The sequence below is a fragment of the Pristis pectinata genome, chromosome 1, assembly GCF_009764475.1.
Source record: "Pristis pectinata isolate sPriPec2 chromosome 1, sPriPec2.1.pri, whole genome shotgun sequence".
NCBI lineage: Eukaryota > Metazoa > Chordata > Chondrichthyes > Rhinopristiformes > Pristidae > Pristis > Pristis pectinata.
The window spans coordinates 98338548-98364908 of NC_067405.1; the positions used below are offsets into that span (position 1 = coordinate 98338548).

Below are 26361 nucleotides of genomic sequence, written 5' to 3' on the forward strand. Positions count from 1 at the left end.
GGTCAGGCAGCATCTCCAGGAGAGAAATGGACAGTCGACGTTTCGGGTTGAGACCCCAGGTGAAGGGTTTCGAACCGAGACGTCCATTTCCCTCCATACCCGCCGCCTGACCTGCCGAGTCCCTCCAGCGTTTCGTGCGTTGCTCCAGCTTCCAGCATCTCGGGCCGTCAAATACTCGTTGCCCGGCTTCAGACTCACTTCTCATCCACGTTAATCAATCTAAAAACGTTAACTCCCCTTCTCCCTTCGCAGATGCTGCCTGACCTGCCGATTATTTCCAGTCTATTTTTTTCCTTCTGTTTTTATTCCAGAAGAGTCGATGGGACGGGAACTACAACTCCCAGGATGCCGCGGGCGGGCGGAGGGGTGGTTGCTAGGAGCTCGCACACCGGTTTAACGGGGCAAAGGACGATGCGCAGAAATTAAGATTCAAGTGTGATGTGGACAAACTCGGTGTTCATTTCGCAGGATGTGAGGGAAGGTGCCGGCTCCGTGTTGCGGCGAGGAGGCGGGGCCCGGGGTCGGCTGTGGGTCTGGGGACGCCCGGTGATGCGGCAGCCGGAAGTGTGGCGGCGGTAGCTCTGTGTGTGGCGGTGGTTGCGTGAAAACACGGTGAACATGTCTTCGGAGGAGTTCGAGAAGATGCATGAGGCGTACAGAGGCGTCTATGAGGAGTTGAAGAGCCAGTGCGAGCAGGTGACCGGGTGCTCGGGAGGTGAGTGACTGAGTGTCCGGACCCCAACTTCCGCCTTTCAGGGAGACAGAGTCTGGGCCCATGGAGCAAAAACTGTGCTGTCACTGCCGGACTGTTTACATCCGCACGGAATAACAGAAATAAAGTACTGACTTCACCAAGAAAAACGGCAGGAATCTGATATCAAAGCAAAACGAATTGCATATGCTGGGAATCTGAAATAAAAAATACATTGTGTTGGAAATGCTCAACGGATCAGGCAGCGTCTGCAGAGAGTTCTGACGAAAGGTCATTGACTCCGTCTCTCTCTCCACACATATTGCCTGCCTCAGAGTTTCTCCGGCATTTTCAGTTTTTTTTTGCAGCACTCTAAAGGTAGTGGAAACTCTTCTGGCGGTTCCGCGTGGATTCCAGTTCATAAACTTGGCTTTTGCTGAGATTTAAAATGTAAACTAAAAGGGGAGAGATTATCACTCCAATGCCCCGCAACAAACTAACTCTGACTACCTCCTTTATTTTCCGCTCAAAAACATGGTTAGGACTGAAATGTGACAATCTTGATCTTCAGATTCAGCATGCTCTAACTCATCAGCTCTTCCAGGCTGTCTTGCCTGTCCCCAACTCAGATCTGATAGCCCCGAATTCATTCCAGCCAATACCAGATCCGTTGTTACTATATTCTCTCTTCTCAGTTTCTTCTCTGATATTGGAAAATGTTTCCTTGCCATCTAACCAATTTTCTAAGCTGCTTTGTTCTGAGTCCCTTCTGTTGCCCTCAATCCTATCTTGGCTTCAGTTGCCGTTGAAATTCTGCTTGACTGACAATGATGCACTTTAGCTCCAAACTCTTGCAACATTGACAATGCTATGCTTCTCCAGCTTTCTTCATTGTTGTTCCCCCCTTATCACTGCCCTTTCATAATTCCAGCCTTATGAGCCCCAATGTAGTAAATCAAGCTTCCCCTTGCATGCTTACTTCTGTTGCTGTACAAACCTTTTCTCTCTTTAATTATATCTCAGAAGTGTAATTCTTAAACTTCATGTCAGCCAGACATATCCTGATGATAGCTGCCTTTACTTCTCCAATGCCGTTTGTAGATTCATAACTGCTAATGTGCTTAGTCAACCTGTATAACATCAAGTCGTGGATGCTCAACAACTTAATGGAGTTCAACATTGTCAAAACTCAAGTCTTTTTTTTTGCCTTTTCCTTGAATTGTATATTATAGATCTAGATCATGTCTTTCCGGATGCTTGTTGGTTGTAGTTCAGTCCTTCTTGGCCATCGCAGGTTTGGAAGGTGCTGTTGGAGTAGCCTGGGTGAGTTACTGTGGTGCATTTCGTAGTTTGTACACACTGGAGCTGCTGTGCAGTGACAGGAGGAATGAATGTTTAATAGGTTAGTGGGGTGCCAATGAAAAAGAGAGGCTCTGTCCAGGATGGTATTGACCCACTTGAGTTGTTGGCACTTGTTACGAACCAGCAACAAATGAAACACACTGAGTCATGATTCAGTGTTAAAAACTATTTTACTAATAACTACTTATGATAATAAGAAAAATAAAAGTAAAAATCTTAGTATGTTAGAAGTAAAAATGTTAAACCTTGAACATTAACCCCAAAAACTAAACTCTTCGTGTGTGTGTGTGTGTGTGTGTGTGTGTGTGTGTGTGTGTGTGGCAAAGTCCCAAACTCCAAGTCCAGGAATGGTTCTTAAAGTTCAGTTCAGCAAGCCATAAGGTGAAACATGAGCAAAGGCTTCTTCAACAACCACTGTTGTCTGAAGATAAGATGTAAATGTAGAGAACATAGAGAGATTAATTACGAAATCCAAATGTTCCACAATGGAACCCAAATGACACCTCAGTGTTTACTCGGTAGTGACTTCCTCACCCCGAAAAGCATCCGAATCATGGCCGTCCACACAAATACCTGTTTCCTTCTACAGGTCAGCAACAAAGATTACTCCCAATTTCCATACGTGGATTGCAGTGACAGACACAGTCATTGTTTTTCATCCATCGATAGAGAAACTAGCAGGCTGGTGTCTCTCTCCCTTCTCTCTCTCTCTCTCTCTCTCTCTGACTGACTTCGACTGACTTCTTCAACAACGTCATTATGTCCTTTATCTTCTATTGACATAAGCACGCCACACACACACACATACACACACACACACCACTATGTTCTATCTTAAAGGGACATTCACCTAGTCCATAACAGCATTTCACTCATTCTGACAAGTGGAGAATGTTCCATCATGCTCCTGACTTGTACCTTGTAGATAGTGGAAAGGCTTTGGGGTGTCAGAAGGTGAGTTACTCATCTCTGATATCCAGCTTCTGATTTAATTTTGTGTCCACGGTGTTTATGTGGCTTTTCCAGTTGAGTTTCTGATCAGTGGTGAGCCTGGGACATTGATAGTTGAGGGCTCAACAATAACAATGCCATTGAATGTCAAGGGTAGATGGTTAGACTCTCTCTTGTTGGAGATGGTCATTGCCTGGCAGTTTTGTGACCTGATGGGCACTTTCTGCCTATACCTGAATGTAGCCTTGATCTTGTTTCATGCAGGCATGGACTACATTTGCTGGGGATGTGTAATCACAACAGACCTTTTGATGGAAGGAAGGTCACAGCTGAAGCAGCTCAATCTAGGACACTGCCCTGAGGAACTCCTGCAGTGATGTTCTGGGGTGGGGATGATTACCTCTGACAACCACAGCCATAACCATTTTCCTTTGTGTGAGGTGCTACTCCAAATAATGAAGTGTTTTTCCTTCTAATATCCATTGAGGTGCCCCAATAATACTGAATATCATTAGATGTTGCCATTGTGTCAAGGGCAATCACTTTCAGCTCGTCTCTAGAATTAAGCTCTTTGGTCCATGTTCGGAGCCAAGTTTCTAGCAAAACCCAAAGTGGGCATCAGTGAGCAGGCTAGTGCAGAGTAAGTGTGGCTTGACAGCACTGTTGATGACATTTTCCATCTCTTGGCTGCTGATTGAAAATCAGTTGATTGGGTGGTAATTGGCTGGATGATATTTGTTCTGTTTTTTTTGTGAACAGGACATGGCTGTGCAGTTTCATGCTGTAACATAAAGAAAGGTAGTTGTGTGGAAAACAAAAGACTTTTGAACAGTGAATATTATGGAAAGAGAAATGAAAAAGCTGGCATTAACATGTGTTCTGTGCATGAAACAAAGAAGTCAATAGAAAAGATACAGACAGTTAAAATGGTCAAAGCTTATTTGACCTGCAAACCTGCAACTCCATTTCCAACTACACTTATGGGAATACCTTCAGAATTCAAGTAGATAGTTCTGTACCATCTTCTCCAGCACAAATAGGAATGAGCAAAAAATGTTGGTGTTGATTGGATTTTTGTGGGCACAGTATAGCTGTGCACTTTTCCACTTTGGGTTCACAACAGCATTGAAGTTGCACTGAATTGCTTTGCTAGAGATGTGGCTAGTTCTGGACCACAGTTCCTCAGCATGACCGGTGAATAGGCTAGACCATAGTCTTTACCTAGCCATTCTGCCTGGTAGTTTCAATACGTTTAAGTAAATTGAAATGTCTGAGGATGGTGGAGACCTTAAGGTGGCTGAGATTGATCATCTCTTCAGCTTTCCAAGCTGAACATGGTTTTAAGCATTTTGTCTGTTGGATTCCACCATAATTGGGAATTCAAATAGTTATGGAGATTCTGTCGCTTGTTTTTAGACATTGCCACTCGTAACTGCATTTACAAATAGTGCATATATGCAAAATCTGAAATTAAAACAAAATCCTGGAAATACTACTAGAAATCCTGTATTTCTGGCATTTTCTGTTTTTATTTTAGGCTGTAAAGCTTTGATCCATTCGGACAGTAGTGGAATTGCTTAGCTACCTTATGGCATTATGCTTCAGTTTAGCATGTCCTGTGCTGTAACATCACTGTCTCCTTTTTTACATTGCTGCTGCTGGCTACATTTCTCATTGAACCAGAGGTGGTCTCTGGCTTGAGTGACAAATATGCCAGGTCATGAAGTTGCAGATCGTGATTACAGCTCTGTTGCAGATCGCATATAATACCTTGTGTGCTCACATTAGAGCTGCTACATCTGTTGACAATCTCTTTTAGCATGACATTAGTGTCAAACACTACAGAGAAGGCTTCTGTCAATATGATTACGGGACTTGGATTATACAGTGGGCACTCTTGTGATAGACATACGCCTAGAAGAATTGTTAAGGTTTTTGCTTCAAGTTTGTTCTCTTTTTGTCTGCTGCAATTCCAGCCTGGGAATTATGTCCTTCAGAACTTGATCTGCTCAGTCATTCATAGCCATTGAGGTCCCTACCCAAAATTCATTTTATTTTCTTGCTGGTCTTGGTACAACTTCCAAGTTGTGCTCAACCAGGAGCACTGATTCACCAGCTGCAAGGAAGGTGATAGTCAGGAGGTAGTTTCTGGCCTGTTTTGTCGAATTCGGTCAGAGAGAAGACTCAAAAGACCACTGTTCTCGTTCAATCTCTTTATTACTTGATCCGAGGACTGGGTGGTCTGTGAGATACATTGATCTACATACATTCTTATACTTTTTCAGAGGTGCAAACAATTACTATACAAGGAAATGATCATGCGTTAGTCAGGCAGCATGGCACTTATTTTCTACATCGTGATTGGTTACAGACAAAGGAATTTACTTAAAAATAATTACTAAAGCTATAGTTCCTTAATCTTTTCAGACCATCTTGTTCCACCGGTTATCTTTGTATACATAAGGTTTCTCATGGTGGGCTCAGGGTCAGTTTAGTGGAGCAAGAGTCAATTGTGCAGACTTTCTGAGACAAGCACTGATTGTACTGTATAATCATACCTCAAGGCTGAAGAAACACAGATATTTCAAGCAGTCTATTACAGCCATAGTGATGTACCCTTTAATTCATGTTTCAGGGCTCACAATCTTTTACTCTCCTAACCTTTCATTATACCTTATACACATTCTCAGTTTGACCTTGTAACAGGAGCCTTCATGGAGTCCAGATTCAATGTTAAGGACTCGCATCTCTGCTACCTCCAGATTTTGGTATCTGTTGCCATCTGTCATGGGTCTGTCCTGCACTTGTATGGGATGTACCCAAGAATGATGATGCAGGAATGTAGGATGTTGACTGAAAGTTACGATTCTATGACTGTAGCTATATTGTTTGACTAGCCCCAGACAATGCTCAATTATGATTTGGTCCAAACATTAATGAGGTGGATTTCACAACGTTCATACAGGCTGTGTATGCCTCTCTCATATCTGAATGAAGTGCTTAGTTTGATGGCAGATATTCATCTGATTTAATTTGGTTTGCAGTGCTTATTATCATTTTAATATCTTAAATGGTCTGCTGCATGGCAACAGGTTATATGCTGGCATTCCGATTTCATGTTAAAAATAAATTCAACAATGGGTGATCTTCCTTAACAGTGGTAGGATCATCTCACCCCATCTTTTATTTTGCCATATTCCTTTGTTTTCCTAGTGAAAAGGTAAGCAAGCAATTCATGCCTCTTCAAAAGCATTTGGTTGCATGTTCTTGATCTGAATCTTTTTATTCCTCATTCTGGGAAAATATGCATCCTCCATTATGTCTCTGTCACTGACGTGTTAACTGGGTTTGGGAACTCAAAGAAGGATACCCATTTGCAGCTTATCAGTTAGTTCTTTCAAATATTGTGTAATTTTACCATGACCATATAGTGTAAGCAGTAGAATCAAAGATCCAGATTCTCCACCTTGTTCTGGGATCAGTACATTAAAAAAAGGTAATATTTCTGAATTTAACATCAGTGCTTAAAATGAATGATGGATTCCACAGGCATTGGAGCCAATCACAAGCTGATGACTATGGACAAGGCAAGCTTGCTTAGTGTTGCAAGGGTATTAACAATGAAAAGTGCTTCAGATTGTATATTCCACATTTTGCAGTACATCCATCCTTGTATTGACAGTATTTCATGTGTGTGTGGTTAACTCTGGTAAGAAATCTCAGGGAAGAGCAAGCAGTGAGCTGGCAGATTTGCTCTTACCCAAGTCTGCCTGGCTGCTATTTTGTTTTGGCTGAAACATGTTTTATTAATATATGCTACCTTCTTGATAAGCATGGTTCAGTGATGGTTGAGCTGCCTTACCTTGTATCAGAAATTGTACTAAGTCAGTACTTAAGAAACAGTAGTAGGCCACTCGATCCTCATAATCTGCTTCTGCCATAATTTTTACCTCAATGACACTTTTCCAACCCCATTCCTCTTGCTTCCCTCAGTTTCTGAAAACCTATCAATCCCTTCTTGACGATGTACAGTGACTGATTCTCGGCCTTCTTGGCTAGAATGTTCCAAAGATTCACTACCCTCCAGATGAACAAAATTTCTTCCTGTCCTAAGTGGCTGACCCCTCATTTTGAGGGTGTGATCCCTGATTCTCGGCACTGCAGCCTGGGGAAGCATCATCCCTGTATCAACTCTGTCATGCCCCTTAAAATGTTGCAGGTTTTAATGCAGTAACCTGTTATTCTTCTAAACTCAGAAGTATAAGCCTAGTCTGCTTGAGCTCTCCTCATAGCACCAACCCCTCATCATAGAAGTCGACCTTTGGTTCAAACTTCTATCACAAGTATGTCTTTCCTTGGGGCCAAACCTGTTCAAGATAGTAATGGTGCCACTGAGTCACTATTGATATATGTTGAAGTCATATATCAATACATAGAACGCATTCTGTACTCTTGCCACCCTTAATGATTTTTTTTTAAAGTGATGTGCAAAATGGAGTAGCCGTGTGGAGGGTTTAGATAGTATCACAAGTAACTTGATTCCTTAATGTGGTTGAAAGGAGATCCTTACGTCTGTATTTCTAGTTTTGTTGCTTCTTCAGCTGCTTTCACTGTGATTAAATGGGAATGAACCATAGAACCATACAGCACAAAACAGGCCCTTCGGCCCACCATGTTGTGCCGTCCATCAAACCACCCTCACACTACCTAACCCCTTCCTCCCACATATCCCCCCATCCCACACTCCTCCATATGCCTATCCAACAAGCTCTTGAACCTGTCCAATGTATCTGCCTCCACCACCACCCCAGGCAGTGCATTCCATGCACCAACCACTCTCTGGGTGAAAAACCTCCCCCTGACATCTCTCCTGAACCTCCCACCCATAACCTTAAAGCCATGCCCTCTCGTCTTGAGCATTGGTGCCCTGGGAAGGAGGCGCTGACTGTCTACTCTATCTATTCCTCTCAATATTTTATATACCTCTATCATGTCTCCTCTCATCCTCCTCCTTTCCAGTGAATAAAGCCCTAGCACCTTAAGCCTCTCCTCATATTCAAAACTCTCAAATCCAGGCAGCATCCTGGTAAATCTCCTCTGCACCCTCTCCAACATCTCCACATCCTTCCTATAATGAGGCGACCAGAACTGAACACAGTATTCTGAGTGTGGCCTAACTAGAGTTTTGTAAAGCTGCATCATCACCTCGCGGCTCTTAAACTCAATCCCGCGACTTATGAAAGCCAACATCCCATTGGCCTTCTTAACTGCTCTTTCCACCTGTGAGGCAGCTTTCAATGAACTGTGAATATGAACCCCCAGATCCCTCTGCTCCTCCACACTGCCAAGTACCTTGCCATTTACCCAGTACTCTGCCCTGGAGTTTGTCCTTCCAAAGTGTACCACCTCACACTTCTCCGGATTGAACTCCATCTGCCACTTGTCAGCCCAGCTCTGCATCCTATCAATATCCTTCTGTAAGCTCCGACAGCCCTCCATACTATCCACAACACCGCCTATCTTAGTGTCGTCTGCAAACTTGCTAACCCAGCCCTCATCTAAGTCATCTATAAATATCACAAAAAGTAGACGTCCCAGAACCGATCCCTGCGGGACACCACTAGTCACTGCCTTCCAATCCGAGGGCACTCCTTCCACCACAACCCTCTGTTTTCTACATGCAAGCCAATTCCTAATCCACACAGCCAAACTTCCTTGGATCCGTTGGCCTCTGACCTTCTGAAGAAGCCTACCATGAGGAACCTTGTCAAACGCCTTACTAAAATCCATGTAAACCACATCCACTGCACTGCCCTCCTCAATCTTCCTGGTCACCACCTCAAAGAACTCTATCAGGCTTGTGAGGCAAGATCTTCCCTTCACAAAGTCATGCTGGCTGTCCCTAATCAGTCCATGATTCTCTAGGTGTTCATAAATCCTATCCCTTAGAATCCTTTCTAACAGCTTACCCACCACAGACGTGAGACTCACCAGTCTATAATTCCCTGGCCTATCCCTATTACCTTTTTTGAACAAGGGGACAACATTCGCAACCCTCCAATCCTCCGGCACCATCCCCGTGGACAACGAGGACTCAAAGATCCTTACCAGCGGTTCAACAATCTCCTCCCTAGCCTCTCGAAGCAGCCTGGGGAAAATCCCATCAGGCCCCGGAGACTTATCTGTCTTAATATTATTTAACAACTTCAACACATCCCCTCTCTTGATATCTACAACCTCGAGAACATTACCCCTACCAGCACTCCCTTCCGCGTCATCAAGACCCCTTCTCCCTGGTGAATACCGAAGAGAAGTACTCATTGAGAACTTCTCCCACTTCCGCCGTCTCCAGGCAAATTCTCCCACCTTTGTCCTTAATCGGACCTACCTTTACCCTAGCCATCCTCCTACCCTTCACGTACTTGAAAAAGGCCTTGGGATTTTCCTTAACCCTACTAGCCATCGCCTTTTCACGTCCCCTTCTAGCTCTCCTCAGCCCTTTCTTACGTTCCTTCCTCGCTACCCTATATTCCTCACGAGCCCTGTCTGAACCTTGCTGCTTATACCTCATGTACGCTACCTTCTTCTCCCTAACAAGTCGTTCCACCTCTCTCGTCACCCACGGTTCCTTCACCCTGCCATTCCTTCTCTGCTTCACCGGGACATATTTATCCCTAACATCCTGCATAAGATCCCTGAACATCGACCACATCTCCATGGTACATTTTCCTTCAAAAAGGACGTCCCAATTTACACTCCCAAGTTCTCTCCTTATAGCCTCGTAGTTTGCCCTTCCCCAATTAAAAATCCTCTTGTCCTCTCTGCACCTGTCCCTGTCCATGACAATGCAAAGGAAATTACTACTGGTTGATAATCCACTGCATGTGGAAATTGTCAATGAAGTGTTATCATCATAATTGCAAAATACAGTACTAGACCAGTTAAAAGAATTCAGATATTGAAATCATAAATATCTGATGCACGGACTGAATAAATGTGGTTTTCAATATCCATAAATGTAAATAAGCAGTTACTGTCCTACATGCAACTTGTACTCGAGAGCTATAACCAGAGTTCAAGCACAAAGTAATCCAAATAATTTTAGATCAAACCCTATTGTTACCTTTTTCTCCAGTAACTCAATGGCCCCAAGAAAGTTGAATGAAAAAATTCAAGATTTTTTGGTTGCTACCTGGGCTGTTGGAATGGGGGTTGGTGGTGATAGTGGGTTTGTGAGAGCTGAATCAGGATACAACCGCCTGTTTATACTTGTGCTTTTAAGTAATTTCATATTTTGCAGAACAGAAGAAAAGGTTTCTACGGGAGATAGATGAAAAAGCTGAAGAAGCAAATGAAATAGTAAGTAGTGGAGAGAATTGTTTAAACAAAAGTCATGCAGTTCTGTTAGTTGCCACTGTGTAAGTTGTTTACCCAATTAATCTTGTTACAAAATATTGGTTGTCACTATCTTTAGCCAGCAATTCCCACTTGTAAATTTGCACCCCTTATTCCTGGATACTATTGCTCCTAGTTGGATGGAATGGAAAAGGAAATGAGGAATGCACCATTAGCATATCGTAACCAGATGATTATCAAAATCCGATCATACAGAAAAGATGTCAGCAAGCTACAGCGGGATGCAAGAAACAGTGATACTGGATATGGAGCACATAGTGATTTTAAGTATGCTGTGTACGGTGCTGAAAATGAACAAAGTGTAAGTACTGCAACTACAGTATTATCATGAGGCTTGAAGGTAAATCTTGTTTGCATTGTAGGTTTATTGACAGTGAATTCCATATGGAATTTACTCTACAGCATCCTTTACCTTGCTATCCAGTGCCCAATTTGCATTTTTATTGGTGTATTGTAGAGCTCAGTGATGTAACAATATTAGTTGGTTTGACACCTTAATATCATGAGCTCTATCCAAAGTATATTTTGTTCCATTATGATTATCCTATAGTGCTTTTTGAAGTCATTATCTCCATTTTTTTGCACCAACAATTCAAAGGACTCCTTTAAGATTCTGTATCAGTTTACATTATTGTGTTGTGGACCTGGGCCCATATTTGATGTGGGACCCTTACAGGGGAAACGTAACCCTTTGGATCATTTCATTTTAAAATTAGGCATCAACTTGCTTGCCTATCCAGCTTCTCTTGTTCTTTTCTATCTTGAAAAAAAAGACTTTCAGTATAGTAAATGCTAATCAAAGAGCAACATAATGGAGTATGCTTCCTTCCCTCCTCACTGGGGTGAAGATAGGACTATGAAAGTATAGATTGTTTGTCCAAGCAAATCATTACACTCAATATTCAACCCAATCAATCTTGTGAATCTCAACTTCAGAAATTTTAGAAAAATTCCTGTTCCTTATTAGGCTATGCCTGACTTTGAAATGCTTAGGAATTTTTTTTTTTTGTTTGTTTTTAAGCAGGTTCCAACTAATGTGTTAATCTCAGCATTTTGCTGTTACAGAGTCACTTGGCCTCCCAGCGTGCTTTACTATTGCAAGGTACAGACAGTTTAAACAGAGCCAGCCAGAGCATAGACCGTTCTCATCGAATAGCAGCAGAAACTGATCAGATAGGTTCAGAAATAATTGAAGAACTTGGAGAGCAAAGAGAGCAGCTGGAACGTTCCAAGGACAGGGTAAGTCTTCATTAGATATGCAAGTACAAAATTTATTTTGGAAATGCCTGGATATAAAATACTCCCATCTGAATATTTCAAAATGTATACATTATGAACAGAAACAAGGAGCAAGATAATTATTATGTTTTTGTTCTGAAGCTAATTAACACAGGTGAGAATTTGAGTCGAAGTCGGAAAATACTTCGTGCAATGTCCAGAAGGTAAGAGTGAAGAAATCCTGACAAACAGCAACTAAGGTACATTTGTCTGATGTAACACCAAGTTCGTACCTTACACTTTAAGGCAAGAAAACACTTAACCCCTCACCACTGCCCTCAAATCTCAGCTGAAATAGTAAAACGGGGATTATTTTCTGCTGCCATTACTGTCCATATACAAATCAGCACAGAATTCTAAATAAGTTTCTGTACTCTGCACAAATTGAACACTAGCTGACATTTCTACATTTAACTTGCAGAGAATTGGTTTCTAAGTTGGTCTTTTGGCTGTGCACTCACTAGTACAAACCTTTTCCCCCCTTATTGGTTTCAGGGAATCTGGAATAATAAAAGCTTCTGTCATACAAATTGGTTGTAAACCAGATATTTTAAATTAACCAAAAATTAATCAAGTCTGTTTTGATCAACAGCTGGAGAAAAAGTCACCCACCTAAAATTTAAAAGATCAGTAAATATTGCTTTCTTACTGAAGGCTGGTGGCATCAGTGAATAACTTTTAGAACAAAAATGTGAAATTCAACCATCTAGTTTCATATACAAGTGACCTCTCCTTGCTGTAAAAGCTAGTGTTTGACCTGGGGGTAACAATTTACTCTTTCAAGTGCAAACCTAAAGTTAATGTTTTGATCTTTCTAGAATTATGACAAACAAGCTGCTACTGGGCATTATCATTCTTCTGGAAGTGGCAATTCTTGGAGCTGTTGTATACCTCAAGTTCTTTCGCAAACATTGACTTAAGTTATGCATGCATAGATTGGCTGCAAGGCTTGGGATTCACGATTGAAGTACATGGGAGTACATAAACTGATGAACCATTTCTCTTCATGTATTCAACCTGCTTAGAGGACTTCAACTGCAAGACCCATTTCATTACAGGAATTGCTTTGACTAAGGTGAAGCAGTTTAAAGTTGCATTTGATCAGTTCTTTAAATGCCACTGTCAATAACTACATTGTAGTAATGTGTACAAACTTTTAATAAAGTCATTTGATATGTAACATGTCCTATTGGTCTTGAACATAAGTTTCTGTTGAGAGGAAAACATACAGGTCATTAAAAAGTATGGTTTAGGATTTTGGGAGGGAAATACTAATCACAGTTTTACACAAACAAGAACAGAGCCTTTCTGCCAGCAGACTTGATTCTTCTGCCAGAGATGATGCTTCGAGTGATCCTGATCTCTCTCCAGATAGTTGAATAGGGAAATGAAATCAATCCTATTCATACTGGAATGTTTGGAAAGCTCAGCTGCAGCTTGTTCATAATGCCTTGTAGTTAAGTGGGATATTAGACAATGGTCTGAGAACACAATGCCCCTTTAGAGAATACCAAAGAGAAAGCAAGAACAAGGGCAGCAACGTTATACAAGATACCCCTGTCCCCAAAGTACTTTCTCTCAGAGTTCTGAATTATGGGTTTGTACAAACAACCAATTTGTCATTTGCCAGTTCTAAAGCCGTACAGTCTGTTCACTTGTTTCATATGTTGAATCAGGAGTTGGTATTTCATCACATTTGCCATGGGATCCTTCTCTTGCCTGTCCCAAAGAAAAGCAAATAACATCTACAGCAATATTTACTGTGGAATTAAGTTCTTCATCTGTAGTTGCCAGTTTAGGATTGACTTCCACTAGATCCATTGCAGACAGCATTCCTGCACGAGAAACAATGGGTACAAGTCAACTTTCAATGCAAATGAACAACCACAAGACTCTCTGGATATTTAACCAGTTGCTTCTACAGTTTCGTACCAGAGTTGTGCACTTCTTCAGCAATATACATTCCTTCCCTGTAAGTTAGTCCTCCAATTACTGGAGTGCCAGTAGCAGGAGCTAAAGATGGATCAATAGCATCAACATCAAAGCTCAGGTGCAATGGTCTTTTCTTTCTGTAAAGCAACATACTAGGTTATATTCACATTTCTTTTTACCTTTTGAATAAATCAACCTTTGCTTTGAGATTTGTCTAATTTACCAGTTGATCTACAAATCAGGTTATGCCACCCACTATCTGAAATGGAGATAAACTTTTGATCTGATAATAACAACAGTTTAGTACAACTCCTTGCCAACTCTCTTCCTTCCCCCACCCCAAATGAGAATGTGGGTAAATGTGCTTTTATGACCTGTGATAAGAATTAATACAAATAGCATTGCTGGACTGGTGTAGGCAGAGTTAGCATGAACAATATAGTTAGGTTTAGTAGTTATCTAACTTACTTTCCAACTAGATGATCAAGTGTTTTTTCCATTACTTTCTGTATTCCAAGTTGATCCACCTCTTTCATTGAGAAGTATTGGATGCCAAAATTTTTCAGGATGTAGCTGATGGTAAGAAAAGCAATTATTTTAAAATTGTCATAATAAATTTTTGGCATCCGTTTCAGGCTCTAAGTAGTTCCATGTTAAATTTATGGAATCAAGGACATTAAGATTTAAGTACAATCTTGGATTGCTAAATAGTGATACCTCAGAGGCCATAATTACTGATACATTCATTACTTCCAAGTAGAGTAATTAAATTTTATAATTTATGTCAATCATCATCATAAACAGACAACTCGTTTGCTTTTCAGTCACTGCTGTGTACTAACTGGCAACTACATTTGCATATCATGCAATGCTTTGAAACATGCTGAGGACATGAAAGAGAGTGCATGCTGAAATTTTTGGAAAATATTCATTTATGGTATGATAGATGCAGTGATAGCTACTTGTAAATATTTGTTAAGTATATGCACCTTTTAATTTGGATATTCACAAATTATATTACAGTAACTATACTTGGCTTTTCTTGACCATCAATTAAGAGGAATTGTGGCGCATCATTCTTGAATTTGGCCATCTGCAAACATTTCTCTACATCACACATCTGTCACCTGAAGACATGGAAGCCAGGATCTTAACAAAATGGGCCTACAACAAACCAAATCTCAGCATAGAGAGGTGTCACATAATGCTTCATCATCAATCAATGCTTTCCTCTATCTTTCTCCAACAAGCTTCCCACTGGATTGGAACTAATCTACAGGACAAATATTCAACCTACTTCATCTCTCCAGAACCAAAGTTGCCCCAACTCCAGTCAGAGCTGCAGCAGGTAGGCAATGCCTGTGTATGCACACATTCAGAGGCAGAACTCCAAATCATCTCAATTCATTCATAAACAGAGTGCAGGCCTTACACATAACATCTACAAAATTAAAAAGTTCTCCACCAACTTGGCCCTGCTGCACAATACTGCTCCAGCAATAAAGGTCTATGATGAGATCCTGGAAAATGTGGACCACCTCCCCTATCTCAGGAACCACATCTCGATGAAGGCAGACATCGATAAAGAAATTCATTATCACCTTCAGACTGCCAGCATAGATTTTGGCTGACTGAGGAAAGCACTGAAGACCAAGCCCTCAAAGCTTATTGCAGTAGCATCCTTGCTCTCCTGTAAAACCAGAGTCATGGACTACCTACAGCAGGCACCTGGAGAGGTACCATCAATATTGTCTCCACAACTCCTACCATTGTATTTGAAGGATTAAGTAACCAATGTCAGCATCCTCTTCTTAGCCAACATCCCAAGCACCAAGGCTCTAGTTGCACACAATATGCAGGCGACATTTGTAACATCGAACTTCTGAAACAGACTCTGATCAGAGCTCCATCAGGATATCACCAAAGGAAACAGAGGATGTTATCAAAATCTCCTGGAGAAAAATATCCACACCAGCTTCTGGGAATCCATGGAGCATGACCAATCAAAGGAGCATTCCAAATGGCATTGAGAACTTAAGTCCATTCACTGGGAATAAACAGGCCAGAATAATCAGGAAAGCACAATCTCCCAACACACCCCTTCCATTAGGCATCCCTTGCTCCACCTGTGGCAAAATCTGTGTCACCTCATAATCCACAGAAAAGGAGTAGAAGCAAGTTGACCTCAAAAGCAAAGGAGTACCCAAGAAGTTGACAACAGGACTGAACAAGGAATTTAAATACATTAAAAATGAATTTAAATGCTAAAATATATTACAATAAATGTTTGTATACAAGCAAGCAATTTAGGGGTTTTTTTTGCATCAAATTTACTTTCATTTTAGCTTCACTGGTTACATATGGAGATGTTTGCCCACAATCCAAGGTGGTATTAATATGCTGCAATTTTCACTCGTCAATTTTAGAAAATGTTCTTACTATTCAGCAGGATCAACATCCCGTACTCCAATGTAAACCAAGTCCTTTGCTGATATGCAAGGAGTGACCCAAGAAAATCCTGGAAGTGATGGGATCTAAAATAAATGTAATTTGTAAATTTAAAAATGTATCCATTGGTAAAATATAGATGGAGAAAACAATCAAATCCTAGGATACAGAAGTACATCTTAAATTTGCTGAACAACAAAATTTGATAAGATAGTTATTAAATGGTCCAATTCAAATAATTTTACCTTGTCCTGCAACTCTTTAATAAGGAATGACACTGGCTGTCCATGCAGATTACCAGTAGAGGTTGTAAGAGGTGTGTTTAGATCACAGTGTGCGTCCACCCAGATGACACACAAATCTGGACGCCGTTGGGCATGCCCATGGACTGAACCAATTCCTAAACTGATTAGAATAATAAAATGCAAAAATTATCAGTCCATGTGCAATTGAGTCAAGTGTGTGTAAAAGATAGAGACTATTAAAACTCAATTGCTTGCTAATGATAGACTCACCTATGATCTCCTCCAAGCATAACACTTATGTGACCATCCCCAACTGCTCGATTGACTGCTTCAGTTAATGACTGGTTTGCCAAACCCACTGTTCTTGGGTGGTGAATGTTCTTATATGGTGTATCATTTGGTACAGTGGTGAAATTCAAGTCTCCATAGTCCTGCAGCTTCCAACCTGGAAATCAACATACACGGATTAGAAGTGGTAGTTTGACCATTTCAAAATAAATATACAAATATTTTCCAATCTGGAATTTTATTCTTTACAATTATTTGGGTGGCCATGTTTGAGATTTCTTTAAATTATGCTACTTAATATAGTTTGTTCTTTCCCGATCAGCTCTTCAACTCTAAATGCCAATTAATTGGTAGAACAGTTACATTTCAAGTGTGCACAAGGGTTGTGTTGGGTTCTGGATAGAAGTTCTTCTGATGAACCAGATTTGACTTTTATGCTTAGTAACCTGTTGAGCTATCAAGTTGTTTTGAGTGGAAATCTACTACAAAGTAGACTAGATTACAAACTGCATCCCATTAGCCATTTAGACTGGATGCTGAGAGGATGTTTCCCCCAAAAGGGTTATCTGGAACTAGGGGACATAATTTCAGAATAAAGGCGTCACGCAATGGATCTGTAAATCTTTGGAATTCTCCATTTCGGAGTCATTGAATACATTCGAGGCAGAGATTGATAGTTATTTAAACTACATTGGAGTTAAAGGGAGTTGGGAGAGTGCAGGAAAGTAGTGTTGATGCCAAGAATCAGTCATTATCTACTCAAGGGGCTGAATGGAAAACTCCTGTTTCTAATGCAAATCTACTGAGTTTATCCAGCCCCACCCACCCTCCCATTTCAGAAGGAGTTACTAATTTGACAAAGTTGTGACTAAGTAGATAACAGGTTGTGCTGTACAGTGTTTGTGAACCTGTCATAAAATGCTCAATGTTTTACAACTGTGGTCATATAGGTTGGTAGTTTGCCTCTGCTGGTGCTCAAATCATGTTGATCATTAAACCCAACATTGGCAAATATTCTCATGCCTTGTCTCCAACAACCCAAGTTTACAATGTTGGTCAGTGGAGGCGATGGGAATGTCTGACCAAGCAGAATCTTTGAAGCAGACTTCTGTGGATGCTTTGAATTACATTTCCTTCAGAGCTCATTCCAATTTTGTTTTGCAAGTGTTTTCACTATTTTAAGAAAACAAACAAGCAGGGAAAGTGAAATTTGGCAATAGTGATGCATAATGTTTAGCACTAATCGATTATTCAGGGTCTATATAATAAATTGCAAATAGTTGTTACTATTTTAATCTTTGTGTCAGTTTCCCATTGCCCCTGCAAGTGCAGAGCTGAGAACACACTGTTCATGAGGAACAAGAAGTTCCTAACACTAAATTACTGTTAATTAAGATGCTATTTTAACATCTTAATGGTAACAACTATTTGGGGAAAATGGACAAAATAAAGTTCAGTATAGATTCTTCTTCATTGGGTAACCCCTCAGGATTGAGGATGACTTGCATCCACTGATGAATAGAAAGTTCCTGAGCATTTCTTTTAATGTGGGATAACTGTTGTACAACAGCAGTCCACGAGCCTTAACAGAATGGGGCTTGTTCCAATGGCAAGGTCCAAAATAACTGGAGACCAGGCCCTGCTGCAGAGTTGATGTGAAACAAACACACACATGAAGTACACACAGATACTCTGACCACTCACTCATGACGAGCATAGGACAAAACTGCACAAGCCCTTTTCCTCAGCTCCCCCTCCCTTACCCACACCACCCTGATCCCCTCTCAGTCTTCCAGCCTCTGACTCTTTGCCCTCACTGCCTCCCTCAGTTACCATATGCCTTTGGTCCCTATCCCTCAGCTTCCCACCCCACCCCCACCCCAGTTAGTCCACTCCCTTTCTTCCTTTGCTGACTCCCACACAACTCTCCGCTCCTGCTGCTCACACTCAGAGGGCAAACTCGCCCACAAACCCGTGCGGCTTGCTCTCTTTTGCAGATGCGTCCCAAATGGCAACTCCCACGCTGCCACACCTGATCCCTGGAGCTGGCAGTCTTGCCCAGGCCCTCCAGAACTCAGAAGGATTATCTGCCTTCCTGCAGCAACCTCATTTTGGTAGACAACAGTCTCCTGGGACTCAGTGATTTCCTGGCAGGTGGGGCAGAGACATCCTGCCGAAGCAGGAACATCTCATCCAGCAGAAACAATGACCCCAGGCTCAGGGAATCTGTTTACTGCACACTTTTAAGCAAACCAGATCCACCAACTTGTGTCAGAAGAGTATAATTTCAGGCATAATTGGGTACCTAGTACCCAATTTTTGAGTTGTAAGAATCACCAGCAAGCCCAATATATTACTCATTATCTCTTTAACCACTATTCCCCACATAAAGGGTCTCCCACAGTGTAATTAGGTATGGAGTTAGAACCATAGAAAAATACAGCACAATACAGGCCCTTCAGCCCACCATGTTGTGCCAACCATCAAACCACACCTAAGACTATCTAACCCCTTCCTCCCACATTTTAAATTCCTCCATATGCTTATCTAACAATCTCGAATTTGACCAACGTATCAGCCTCCACCACCACCCCAGGCAGTGCATTCCACGCACCAACCACTCTGAGTAAAAAACCTCCCTCTGACATCTCCCTTGAACTTCCCACCCATTACCTTAAAGCCATGCCCTCTTGTATTGAGCACTGGTGCCCTGGGAAAGAGGTGCTGGCTGTCCACCATCTATTCTTGTTAATATTTTGTATACCTCTATCGTGTCTCCTCTCATCCTCCTTCTCTCCAATGAGAGAAGCCCCAGCTCCCTTAGTCTCTCCTCGTAGTCCATACTCTCTAATCCTGGCAGCATCCTGGTAAATCTCCTCTGCAACCTTTCCAACACCTCCACATCCTTCCTATAATGAGGCGACCAGAATTGGACACAGTACTCTAAGTGTGGTCTAACCAGAGTTTTGGAAAGCTGCATCATCACTTTTTTTTTCAAAAAATCACAGATTTTTTTGTTACTCTAGATTTAATTAATGTGGTAATTCTCACAGCTGCCACTAGTACCATAACTACAATACTACAGTATCATAGCATGTAGCAATCATTTGGAATGCTAAGAGCCAATTCCTCAAAAGAAGAAAAAAATAAAGTTGGGAGTGAGGCAAGGCAAAGTAAAAATAGGAAAATGGTCTCAATTGTACTGTAACAGGTTTCTTTCTAACTCAAATGTGAAATGTCCAATACAATGGAATTTACGCATGCACAAATTGTACTGTAACAGATACCAAGTTAAAGAACAAGACCAGGGGTTTTCTGAATAGCAGAGTCATGTGCACATTGGTAATGTGTTAAGGAGCTTAGAAAGATGAACATGGGAATGAAGTGATTTACGTTTGTGCATGCATAAATTCCATTGCATTGGACATTTCACACTCGAGTTAGAAAGAAACCATCCATGGTAGATTGTACTCAAACTAGGATCCTCCAAGAATAATAAATTAGGTCAACACAAAACTATAAACAGGGATAATAACAGTCCTAAAGCAAATGAGAGAAGAGAGCAGATGAATAGACAAAAGATATAATCTCAGAGAAAATGGGAAAGTGTGAATAAAAGCCAAAGTAGACTACAGTGTGCATCTACCATACAGCCAAATGAAAATAAGCTTTATTATTTTCTACCTCTTTCCTATGAAGCAGCAGAGCGAAAAGGGTCAGAATGATTAAATTCATTCAATAATGGGCAAGGATCTAACTTGTGGTAAGCAGACAGCGGAGTCGATGGGTACAATTTAGAATTAGAAAAGCATTTATGGTTCTGGAAGTTGACGCAGGAAGCATTTGAGAAATGTCAAAACATTATGCTGAAAATAAAGACAAATGTGGAGCAAAGACGAATGACTTTAATGTGGGATTTTTAAACCTGCATTGAGCTAAGGGAGTGAATTTCCAGTGTGTTCAGGATAGTTTTCTGCAACAGTGGGTGCTGGAACCAGTAAAGAGACAGGCCACGTTCGATTAATGTGCAACAAGCCAGATTTACTTTAGCCATATTTACAGACAAAATAACTTGAGAAGTTCAATGGTGTTCAAAGGAATTAAACAACAATGAAGATTCTACCTTTAGGTAAAGCCTACTTGCATTCCACTAGACAACCTGTCAATGATAAACCGGTCAAATACACAGTAAATCAGCAGGGACTGTTTAAAACAATTAATGTGACACAGAACCATTTTATGTTCAAGGAACAAAAGTTCCACTTGCTAAAAGCACCATGAACAACATTAAAACACAATGACAAAAATCTATATCCTAGTGGACTGGAAGACAGAAAAGTACAAAGGTCCTCAAAATGTAGTGACACTTCTGTTTAATGAACTGTCACAACCAGGTTCTGCACATCCGATAAAATTGTGCCATTTATGCCATACAATCTTTTCTTACTGTACAACTTCACATTTCTATGCACCAAATTTCATTTGCTCAATTTGCCATCTATTGCCATTCTCCTCACCATTTACCACAACTTCCAAGTCCTCTGGAGATTGAAATTTTACCTTGCACACCAGTTTTCAATTCATGAATTTATTTAAAAACCACAGTGGTTCTAGCTCTTAACCCTGGGGACTATTGTCTTTCGTTTGCCAATCTATAAAAATAACTGCTTTCTCCCACTCTCTGCATTCTTTATTCACACCATTTCTCTTCCAAGCTGCCATCTTTTACGTTCTTTTCTACTTATTTTCATATTCCATGTTCTTTTATGTCGGATTTTTTAATGGTTTCTGAAAATGCATTTAGGTGATATCTACAACATTATAAGAGTATGGTAGGCCCTACAGAAATCTCCACCAAACTTCCCTCAGGAACCTAGAATATGTCCCATCCAGGTCAGGTAACTTATTCATGTTAAGCATAACCACCTTTTCATTGTACCAGCTCCTCATTAATTTTCACTCCATTTTCTCCTGAGACTTTGGCAGCATCCTCTTTATTGGTCAAGACCAATACAAAATATTTCACGTATTCCACCTCACTACATTGCTTACTTACATGGTCCCTATCAGCACCCTGCACCACCCAACATCCCACCAACTACTCTTACCATCCATCCACTAATGACTTGCACACCTAAAGAACACCCAGAACCATATGGTTCCCAACTCAACCAAAGGATGTAGACAAGAACACTGCAGATGTCTTAATCGTAATCTTTCAAAATTCATTTCTGAACCATCCCTTTGATCAAAATTGTTTTCACCTGCATGGATTTGTAGAGGGTAGGTCACACTGAAAAAGCCTGTTGCAATTTGTTTGGAGCCATGCCTGAAGTAGGGAAATGTCCAGCTAAAGTTGAAGCTCAGACTGAAGGCAAATGATTGACACACTACAGAAGCTGGTTGATAGTAGCAAGCAATGCAGATAATGGACAGTTATTGAAGCTGGTATGATACAATTAGTGTCCTGCAAGGATCTGTGTTGGGGTCTAAACTATTCATTGTCAGATGGAATACTATATATTCATTCAAGCTTGCTATGCAAGAAAAAAGATGGGTAGCACTGTAATGTGTGGGGATAGATGCGTGTGGACAAAGAAAGTAATTTAAAGAAACGAGCTAAACTGTCACAAGGATTTCAATGCATTGAGAGTATAGAATTAGACATCTGTACTACTGAGAGCAATTCTGGCTACCACAACTTGGGAAGGATATATTGGACTTGGAGGAAGTACAGTCTGGATATATCAAAATAACTGGACGTCTGTATTTGCTGGAATTTTCAGCATTGTGGAATGATCTAAATCAGAGATATTGAAGGAAACAAATAGGCCAAATGGAGAAAACTGTTTCTCCTGGTCGATGAGTCTAAAAGTTAGAGTCAGGCATCTCAGGAGCAAAGTCAGAAAATGCTTTTATGAAAAAAGAATGGTCAGTAGTTTGAACTCTTCTGCAGACAAAGACATCCTACATCAACTGTTAATTTTAGTCCAAAATTGATAGATTATGAACCAAAATGCATTAAGGGTTTGGGAAAAAAGGTAGGTATATGGAGCTGAGTCATAGGGCTTATGGAGCCAAGTCACAGGTTTATTGTCAATGGAGGGCCAGGCCAAAGGGCTTAAAAAAGTCCTATATCCCTATTCAAGCAGTTGTTTTAACAGCAAATTCTTTACATCACAGAACTGGTTGAACAGCATCAAGTTCAACTAATCAAGTAATTTTAGTGCTCAATGAAGAAAAATATAAATTACATTGGATGGCACTCCAAGTCACCTTTGATCAATAGCACAAATTGTCACAAACCATCATTATTTATTCTTTAACCAGCAGAGGATATTTGTTTACATATTAAAGTTAGTACAAAGAACATTAAGTGTATGGAACATTATTAGAACTAAAAATACCGGAACTCTTTAAAAAGGCTCAAGATTTATTTATTTTAAAAAGCGCACGCATGAGACTATAGGTGCCTGTAACACTGCCAGGGGTGATGGTGGAAGCAGATATGATAGTGCTGTCTAAGAGGCTTTTAGCTAGACACATGAATATGGAGGAATATGGATCATGTGCAGGCAAGAGATTAGTTTAATTTGGCATCATGTTCTGTGCAGACATCGTGGGCTGAAGGGCCTGTACCTGTGCTGTATTGTTCTATGAATGCAGGGATAGAAGTGGAGGTGAGCAACAGCAAGTCAAACATAGTTTGATCAAAATGATGTAGATGCTGAAAAATCTGAAATAAAAACAGAAAGTGTTGGAAACACTCAGCATATTTGGTAGCATCTGTGGAAAGAGACCAAAAACATTAATTCGGTTTCTCTTTCCACACGTGCCTGACCTGCTGAGCATTTCCAGCATTTTCTATTTTTATAGTTCATTAGATGTTGAATGTGCCAAGAGGGGAAACAAAATAGAAATGCCAGAAGAAACTGTGGAAGATGGAGCGAGCAACAAATAACTGGTAAATGTCAGAAAAACACTCAATTTGGTAATGGGTATTTGCTTCAGTTTGCATTATTTTGAACTTCACAGCACAAAACTAAATATGTCAGGTTTTATGGCCAGGGTTATACACATTAGCCTATACAACCATATCTTAAACTGACATCTGAATTGGGAAATCAAATCCCAAACTGGCAAAAGGAGATCATATTCCAAAAGCCCATCTCTGGTGACTAGTCCAATAGACTGGCCCCTGAAATAAAATGAGTATTAGCACATTTTTCCATTTCTACAATAGAGGTTACACTGCCTCCTGTTCTTTAAAGAACAGAACATACCACAGATGGGCACCTCATTGTATTATGGATTTGGAAATTTCCCAAACAAAGCAGCTATCTATTTGATGGCATGACAGTGCACTTCCTTCCCTCACTAGTACAATTATTAACAGATGGGACATTCACATGTTGAATGATCAACCAGCCCCACAAAATAGGTGTGTTATGGCATGTAATTTACATTCCTTTCTGTTGCAGCCCTTGCTTCCACTAGACGACTTTTTTTAAATTAAAGAATTGCTTTTATAAAACATTTGTCATGACATCAAAACATTCACAACACTTTTCACCCAAGGAGTATAAGGTGTGTCACTGCCATACTGTGTGAAATGTAGCTATCAATTTACATACAAGGTTCCAAAGAGCTATGTGATTGACATAAGATCATTTTAGTGATGTTGGTTGATAGAAAGGTTGTCAGGACACCAAGGACAAAAATGGTGTAATGATGCCTATGGTACACAAGAGGGCAGAATGGAGCCTCAGTTTCACATCTCTTCCAAGAGGGGACAGTGCAGCACTCCCTCATTTCTGCACAGGAGTTATCAGCCTGGATTTTGTGGTCAAATCCCCAAGACGAGGTCTTGAATCTATGACCTCCTTAACAGAAAAGTGTGGCCCACAGCCAACACCTGCAATCAAGTCACTTGTAGATGACTCACCTTTCCTTCCCCTTTTCCCCAGAACACCTTAAAATCTTGCAGCTGCATAATAACAAGAATGAGTACAGCATTTGGCCCTTCGAGTCTGCTCCACTATTCATCACAGCTAATCAACTTCAGATCCATTTTCCTGAACTATCCTCGTATCCCTTTAAAACTCAGAAATCGGTGGTAGTCCTTGGCTGAACTCAAAGAATGAGTTGCCACTGTCCTCAGAGGTGTAGAATTCCAAAGATTCATCATGCTGTGAAGAAATTTCTCTTACATGGTCTACCCCTTATTCTGAGACGGTGACCCCTAGTTCCAGACTCCTTGGCCAGAAGCAACTTTCTCCCTGCATCCACCCTGCCAAGCCCTGTAAGAATTTTGTAAATTTCAATGAGATTAGGCCTCATTCTACTAAATTCTGGAGGCCCCACGCCCAGTCTACTCAAACTCTCCTCATAAGGCAAACCTGCCACACCTGGTACCAGTCTCGACATATTCCCTTTATGGCAAGTATATCCTATTTCATGGAAGGAGACAAACATTTTGAAGCATATCTAAAAGGTTAACCAACACATTGCCAACAATAGGAAGGCTGGAAACACAGATTAGCTATTAAGACGATAAAACGTTAAAACGTTTTGGCTGACAATGTTTCAAAGAAATCATAAGATAACTTTGCTGGTCTGTTGCTTTAGCTGATAGGCTACACAAACAGACCGAATTCTATTCAGCAATAAAAACTGAGATTGCAACAAACACGCAGGGGGGGGTCAGACCGCATCCATAGAAAGGGAACAGAGTTAACATTTCAGATTAAAACCTGGGCACCTGCTAATTGTTTCCCCCAATTTCTGTTTGATTTCACAATTCCAGCATCTGCAGTAGTTTTCTCCATCGTTTCCAAATCCTGTTCAGTATTTACTTCCACTTGTTTGTACACTAACAGCGTTCTTGCAGCGCGGCACTTTGTCCCCGTCCTCCGCATGACATTCTATACCATGTGGTGGAATAGAAGCCAGAGGAGCAGAGCATGGGGAAATAGTTACGTACGGCTGCCGCTCAATTTTTAAAAACACAACGCGATAAAAGCCAACAGTAAAGGAAACCGGGAGGAGGGTGGAAAAAAATTAATCGATGTAAAAAAAAAGTGAAGAAGCCTGCTTTTTCTTCAAAATTGCGCATGGACGAGGGAGCAAGCAAGAGTCCGGTGCATTTAAAATACAGTCCCGAGGTGCCTGCTCTCTGACACAGGCAGGAGCTGAGCTTTGAACCGCGCTGATGCACACACTCCAACCCGCTAGTCGCAGCCGTGCACTCACCCAGAGACGTTAAGCGACCAATCAGCCCGGCGTCCCTGATTGCCTGGGGCCCACCTTCGACTCCTCGCCGCTTCTGCGAAGAAATAAATAAAAAGAATCCGCAGGTATCATAAACAGAAAAAAAACAAAACGAGCTGGTTTGCATTCTGCATGCATTAGACGGGCAGGCGAGATAACAAAAGATGTTGACGTACTTAGGTGGGTTATTGCTGCTACACATTCAGCCACCCTTCCCCCATCAGATTTTGAGTAAATGCAACTCTAAGTACCTGGCCATAGGAGAATGGTGCACCGATTATACCTAGAGAATGGGCTGATCGCTTCTGTTTGGGAAAAACTCCGAGCCGTTTCCCCAAAAGGTGCAAAAACCTCGGCGGCAATGACATGGCTCCACTGGAAAAGTGAGGAGGGAGCCTCTCCTTTTATAACTTGGTGTTTCATCATCCGACTGCAATTGGTTGCTGGACACCAGGCGTCAGTAGAGGGGTGGAAACCCTT

General features: G+C 41.1%; 2 protein-coding genes across 3 annotated transcripts; one reads left to right on the forward strand and one right to left on the reverse strand.

Moving 5' to 3' along the window:
• Positions 1–270: 270 nt before the first annotated feature.
• Positions 271–12878, forward strand: vti1b (vesicle transport through interaction with t-SNAREs 1B). Of its 2 annotated transcripts, XM_052010297.1 has the most exons (7): positions 271–715; positions 1924–2014; positions 10287–10363; positions 10536–10721; positions 11486–11659; positions 11801–11862; positions 12517–12878. In XM_052010297.1, exons 2-7 carry the CDS (start codon positions 1933–1935, stop codon positions 12611–12613), a joined length of 678 nt encoding a protein of 225 aa, XP_051866257.1. In that variant the 5' UTR covers positions 271–715; positions 1924–1932; the 3' UTR covers positions 12614–12878. The 2 variants fall into 2 exon arrangements, with proteins under 2 accessions (XP_051866257.1, XP_051866266.1); XM_052010306.1 differs by lacking the exon at positions 1924–2014 and having other exon boundaries at positions 10305–10363.
• arg2 (arginase 2) lies at positions 12839–26297 on the reverse strand. Its single transcript, XM_052010231.1, has 8 exons — positions 26133–26297; positions 25864–25936; positions 16594–16768; positions 16324–16483; positions 16070–16164; positions 14099–14203; positions 13631–13767; positions 12839–13533 (listed from the first exon to the last, which is right to left on the reverse strand). The coding sequence occupies exons 1-8, from the start codon at positions 26247–26249 to the stop codon at positions 13331–13333; spliced, it is 1065 nt and encodes a 354-aa protein (XP_051866191.1). The 5' UTR covers positions 26250–26297; the 3' UTR covers positions 12839–13330.
• Positions 26298–26361: the final 64 nt, after the last annotated feature.

Bases quoted from the DNA above. Each gene is read 5' to 3' on its own strand.
- vti1b (XM_052010297.1), top strand. From the start codon at position 1,933: ATGTCTTTCCGGATGCTTGTTGGTTGTAGTTCAGTCCTTCTTGGCCAT. The intron at 2,015-10,286 runs GTGAGTTACTGT...TGTGCTTTTAAG, and splicing joins GTGCTGTTGGAGTAGCCTGG to TAATTTCATATTTTGCAGAA. The intron at 11,863-12,516 runs GTAAGAGTGAAG...TGATCTTTCTAG, and splicing joins CTTCGTGCAATGTCCAGAAG to AATTATGACAAACAAGCTGC.
- arg2 (XM_052010231.1), bottom strand. From the start codon at position 26,249: ATGTCATTGCCGCCGAGGTTTTTGCACCTTTTGGGGAAACGGCTCGGA. The intron at 16,769-25,863 runs GTGAGTGCACGG...GTTGATTTCCAG, and splicing joins TGGTCGCTTAACGTCTCTGG to GTTGGAAGCTGCAGGACTAT. The intron at 13,534-13,630 runs GTACGAAACTGT...TTTCTCGTGCAG, and splicing joins TGAAGAAGTGCACAACTCTG to GAATGCTGTCTGCAATGGAT.